Source organism: Colobus angolensis, unplaced genomic scaffold, assembly GCF_000951035.1.
Source record: "Colobus angolensis palliatus isolate OR3802 unplaced genomic scaffold, Cang.pa_1.0 Scaffold154, whole genome shotgun sequence".
Lineage (NCBI taxonomy): Eukaryota > Metazoa > Chordata > Mammalia > Primates > Cercopithecidae > Colobus > Colobus angolensis.
In genome coordinates, this window is record NW_012114644.1 from 4,572,659 (window position 1) to 4,578,658 (window position 6,000).

Genomic DNA, 6,000 nt, shown 5'->3' on the forward strand with positions numbered 1-6,000 from the left:
CACTTTTCTATATATAATGTATCCACTTTTAAGTATTTAAAGTACATATTACTTGCCATTTTAAGAGAATAAAGGGAAAACTCATGACTATCTCAAAACACGCAGAAAAATCATGTAATATTTCCTGAGCTGGGTGTGGGGGCTAATGACTATAATTCCAGCATTTGGGGAGTCTGAGGCAGGAGGACTGCTTGAGGCCAAAAGTTTGAGACCAGCCTGGGCAACATAGCAAGACCCTGTCTACAAAAAAAAAAAATCCAGAAACAACTAATAACTTTTGCCGTCCATTTCTTAAAAATATTATACTAGGATAGAAGAGAACTTCCTTATTCTGCTAAAGCACACCTACACCCCAAACCCCAAAAAAGAAATTAAAAAAAAACACCCAAAAAAATCATTGTTAATAGGAAAATGGCAGCATTCCACTGAAAATCAAGGATAATCCAAGAGGGCCAAGCACAGTGGTTCATGCCTATAATCCCAACACTTTGGGAGGCTGAGGTGAGCGGATCACTTAAGGTCAGAAGTTCAAGACATGCCTGGCCAACATGGCGAAACCTCATTGCTACTAAAAATGCAAAAATTAAGGCCGGGTGTGATGTCTCATGCATGTAATCCCAGCACTTTGGGAGGCCAAGGTGGGCGGATCACTTGAGGTCAGGAGTTCGAGACCAGCCCAGCCAACATGGTGAAATCCCGTCTCTACTAAAAATACAAAAATCAGCCGGGCATGGTGGCATACACCTGTAATCCTAGCTACTCGGGAGACTGAGACACAAGAATTGTTGGAACCCAGGAGGCAGAGGCTGCAGTGAGCCAAGATTGTGCCACTGTGCTCCAGCCTGGGCGACAGAGTGAGACTCCATCTTAAATAAATAAATAAATAAATAGAAATTAGCCAGGTATGGTGGCAGGTGCCTGTAGTCCCAGGTACTTAGGAGGCTGAGGCATAGGAATTGTTTGAACTCAGAAGGCAGAGGCTGCAGTGAGCTGAGATCACACCATTGCACTCCAGCCTGGGCAACAGACAGACTCTGTCTCAAAAAAAATAAACAAATAAATAAGTAAAATAAAATAAAATAATTCAAGGGGTGGGCCAGGCACCTGTAATCTCAGTACTTTGGGAGGCCAAGGCAGGAGAATCACTTGAGAACAAGAGTTCAAGACCAGCCTGGGTAACATAGCAAGATATCAGCTCTACAAAATATATTTTTTGAAAAAAGAATAATCCAAGGATGCCCAGCATTGTCAATATTGTACTGGGATGGCCCAGCCAACACAGATCAGCTGTCAGTACTTTTTTTTTAATTTTTAGAAACAGGTCCTTGCTCTGTCACCCATGCTGGAATGCACTGGCATGATCATAGCTCCTCTCACCTCAGCCTCCCAAATAGCTGGGAGTACAGGTATACACCACCACATTGAGCTAATTTTCATTCTTTTACAGGTGTAAGCCACCACCCCAGGCCAGCTGTTGTTATTAACCGGTTATTATTATCTGCCCAGAAAATCCCAATAAAGCCTACAAACAAATTATTAGAAGTTATAAAAGAATCTAGAAAGATGCCTGACTTTAAGATCAATATACCGTACAAAAATCAATTGTGACCAGGCATGGTGGCTTACGCCTGTAATCCTAGCATTCTAGGAAGCCAAAGTGCGTGGATTACCTGAGCTCAGGAGTTGGAGACCAGCCTAGTCAACATGGTAAAACCCCATCTCTACTAAAATACAAAAAATTAGCCAGGCATGGTGGCTCGTGCCTGTAGTCCAGCTGCTAGGAAGGCTGAGGCATGAGAATTGCTTGAACCTGGGAAGCAGAGGTTGCAGTGAGCCAAGATCATGCCACTGCACTCCAGCCTAGGTGACAGAGTGAGAATCTGTCTCAAAAAAAAAAAAAAATTACATGTCTATAAGTTAGAAACAAATAGAAAATACAACTTTTAAGAGACATCATTTATAATAACAATAAATACTATAGATTATTTTAGACTAAATATAACAAAAGTTGTGCCAAATCCTAATACAGAAAACTTTTTACCTTTATTGAAAAATATTAAAGACCTTAAAAATTTAAGAGACAGGCCAGGCGCAGTGGCTCATGCCTGTAATCCCAGCACTTTGGGAGGCCTAGGTGGGCGGATCACCTGAGGTCGGAAGTTCGAGAACAGCCTGACCAACATGCCGAAACCCTGGCTTTACTAAAAATACAAAATTCACCAGGGGTGGTGGCACATGCCTGTAATCCCAGCTACTCGGGAGGCTGAAGCAGGAGAATCGCTTGAACCCAGGAGGCGGAGGTTGCAGTGAGCCAACACCTTGCCATTACACTCCAGCCTGGGCAACAAGAGGGAAACTCTGCCTCCAAAAAAAAGAAAAAAAAATACCACAAGGAATGAAGACAAATAATCTAACAAAGAGTTAGTATACAATATATAAAATATAAAAGAAAGCCTACATATCAAGAAGAAAAAGATAAACAACCCTATAGCATAATAAGAGCCCCCACCAAAATGGCATTTTACAAAAGCAGCACAGTCAATGCATACATGAAAAGATGCTCAACCTACTTAGTAACCAGGGAAATACAAATTCAGACCATAGTGAGATATCATTTCATACCCAACAGAGTGGCAAAAATGTTTAAGTGTGAAAAGTTGAAGGGCATGTATATCAACAAAAATTCTTTACTCTTTCACCAGTAATGTATAACTTTTACAACCATTTTGGAAAACAATTTGGCATTTACTCCCAAAGCTGAACAAACTCTTCAGCAAGCTATTATACTCCTGGGTGTATACCTATAAGAATCTCTTACGCATATGTACAAGACATGTACAAGAGGACATGCATAAGAATATTCATAGCAGCAATAGCCAGGGTATCCAAAAAATCCACACAAAAAAATCCACACAAAATTGACAAAGAATAGAACAATTATGATACAATAGCACGGTAGGATGTAATACAACAGTGAAAATGGAAGAACAGAGTACCACACAAGAACATGGGTGAATATTAGAAACTTAATGACGGTTGTTTAAAAGCAAGTTCCAAGCCTGGGCAACATAGCAAGACCTTGTCTCTACTAAAAATTTAAAAGATTAGTGAAGTGTGGTGGCACATGCATGTAGTCCCAGCTACTCGGGAGGCTGAAGTGAGAGGATCACTTGAACCTGGGAGGTCAAGGCTGCAGTGAGCCATGATCCTGCCACTAAGTTCCAGCCTGGGTGATACAGCAAGACCCTGTCTCAAAAAATAACAATAATAAAAATAAAAAGCAAGTTCCAGAACACTATATATGATACCATTTTTACAGAACTCAAAGCCAGGCAAATCTAAACAATATTTATTGTTTAAGTGTATAATACATACATGATCAATGTATATAAAAATCCAATCCAAGTCAAACTAAATAAAATATTGCCTCCTTGTGGGAGGAGGCAAAGGAGTGGATGGGGAAAAGAACACAGGTAAAAAGCAAGTTACTCCTGATGCTCCATTTCTTGGGCTAGGTGATGAGTCCTTGGGGTTTGTTAAATCACACTCTATATCCAATATTTTTGTTACATATAACCCTTTGTATGTAGTAAATATGTCCTGTCCCTGGTATCAGGATTAAGCCATCCATTTGGGACACCTAGGACACCATTTCCTTTGACTTGTTAATTCCCTTTGAAGGTCATTGATGTCTTCAACCACCTTGGCTAGTGGGTTGAAGACAATCTGTGAAAGTATGCCTTGGCCCACCCAGGCCTCAGCTCAGCCTTCTAAAACTAATAGGCCAGTTGGTCAGATGTTAGGAAGAGGTGGGCGAAGCCTGCTGATAAAACTCATCTACTAAAACCTCCCTCTGTGACCTAAAGCCTCTTGTCATAGGCTCGCTGGTCTCCACCCAGCCCTGTCCCACTTGTTGTGACTATTCTGGCTCCCTAACCACCCCTTCCAGAACCTAGATTGGTCATGGGGGTCATGGAGGTCCATGGTAACCAAAACCTCATGCCAGTTCCACTTCTGAGGCCAGGTGCAGGCACCTGTGCTTCAGACCCCACTTGCTCAAGCTACTAACAAAGGTGGGCTTCGTGGCCTTGAGGAGTTAAGCCTGTGTCCTCACCTGTAAAATGCAAATACAGAAGTGACGATATCTATTTAATAAGGTTGTAGTAAGGATGAATGAGGTAATGCACAGAAAATGCCTAACCCACAGTAAAGGTACCCTAAGTTGCCACCTTTAAACCTCACAAGATAGTAGAGAGAAATAAACTGAGTTCCCACACATAAATGGCCTGACACAGAGACTCTCTATTCCCTACTTCCCACCTCTAAACACACAAACTCACACACACACACACTCACACACTCATTAAAAGGCATGAAGTTGCAGGGTGAGTGTATCTGCTGTCCCCTTACGGCCAGAGACAAGAATCACACTGTTCTCCTTTCCTAGGAGCCCAGAACCTGAACTCCGGGTGAAAAACAACCACACTAGCCCTGCTCTTTCCTCTCTCTTCCATATTTGCCAGCTTACAAAAAAAAAAAAAAAAAAAAAAAAACTACTGAGCAGATAAAATAATCTCAGTTCTCCAATCTCTCAATGAAATTCCCTCAGCAGGGACAGAAATTTGCAGGGGAGGTAAGGGAAATGCTACTTTGAGCAGGTTTCACCTCCTCGAGCCAGTTTCTTCTTTGCAAAATAGAGATAAAAGCTGCCTCACTGAGGTCTTGTGAGGATTAAATGATATCCTGTATGTAAAACACTAGCACAGTGTCTGGCATACAGAGTAGATACTCAGTAAGCAATCCCAGATAACAATCACCCTGGTGGCCAAACACAGTAGCTCCCATATGAAATTCCAGCTACTGGGGAGGCTGAGGCAGGAGGATCACTTGAGGCCAAAGATTCGAGACCAGACCAGGCAACATAGTGAGACAGACCCCCATCTCAAAAAAAGGAAAAAAAATAAAAAAGAACTGGCCTGAGGAGACTCTTCTCTAACTCATAAGACCCTTTCTTTTAAAGAGGAGGAAACTGAGGCCCATAAAGAGGGAGAGATTTGGCCAGGGTCTCGGAAATCAGACCCTGATCAGTAGCTGAACCCAGGCTGCAGCTCAAGCCTCCAGAGGAAGGGGAAGGAGAAAAGGAATATTTCAGCTCCCCTAGTTGCTGGGCAGGACACTGTCACTTTGCCAGGCTCCTCTTCCTGGGTCCCCACCTCCCTGGACATGCTTGGCCTTCCTCACACCTTCCTCACCTCTGCACTCTCATGGACCACAGGACAACGCAGAAAGGGAACTCTGCTATTTTATTTGTTATGTGAAAGAGTCTGGGTGCTTGTCGGGTGCAGCTAGATGGTCAGTCCCTGAAGGCAAACAGGAGGCCTAAGAGGACACCCCAAGCAGGACCTTGCCTGGAGGATGCTGCACCAACAATCTGAGACTTCTCTAAGATGTTGAGGACCTCGGTCACTTTGATGCTCCCAATATGATGAAAATCCGCTAAAAGCTGGTTATGTTCACGAGCACAGCCCATGAGGAGGAAGGTAGTATTGAGAAACCCTGTAAGGAAGAGAGGGAGAAGTCAGGAACACTTTCAAGACTCAAGAGCCCTGCCTTCAGCCAGGCGCAGTGGCTCACCCATGTAATCCCAGCATTTTGGGAGGCCGAGGCAGGTGGATCACTTGAGGACTTGAGGCCAGGAGGTCGAGACTAGCCTGGCCAACATGGCAAAACCCCATCTCCCTTATAAATACAAAAATTAGCCAGGCATGGTGGCACATGCCTAGAATCCCAGCTACTTGGGAGGCTGGGGTATGAGAATCACTTGAACCTGGGAGGCAGAGGTTGCAGTGAGCCGAGATGGGACCACTGCACTCCAGCCTGGGTGACAGAGGAAGATTCCATCTCAAGAGAGAAGAAAAAGAAAGAAAGAAAAGAAAGAAAGAAAGAAAGAAAGAAAGAAAGAAAGAAAGAAAGAAAGAAAGAAAGAAAGAAAGAAAGAAA

General features: G+C 43.2%; 1 protein-coding gene across 2 annotated transcripts in view; it reads right to left on the reverse strand.

Annotated features, from left to right (window-relative positions):
• Positions 1-5,284: 5,284 nt before the first annotated feature.
• Positions 5,285-6,000, reverse strand: part of LYPD4 (LY6/PLAUR domain containing 4) — a 7,584-nt gene continuing 6,868 nt past the window's right edge. For both annotated transcript variants that reach the window (XM_011936576.1, XM_011936578.1), the window contains exon 5: positions 5,285-5,556. In XM_011936576.1, the coding sequence (XP_011791966.1) occupies positions 5,354-5,556 (203 nt within the window). In that variant the 3' untranslated portion in view covers positions 5,285-5,353. The remainder of the gene's footprint in view (positions 5,557-6,000) is intronic.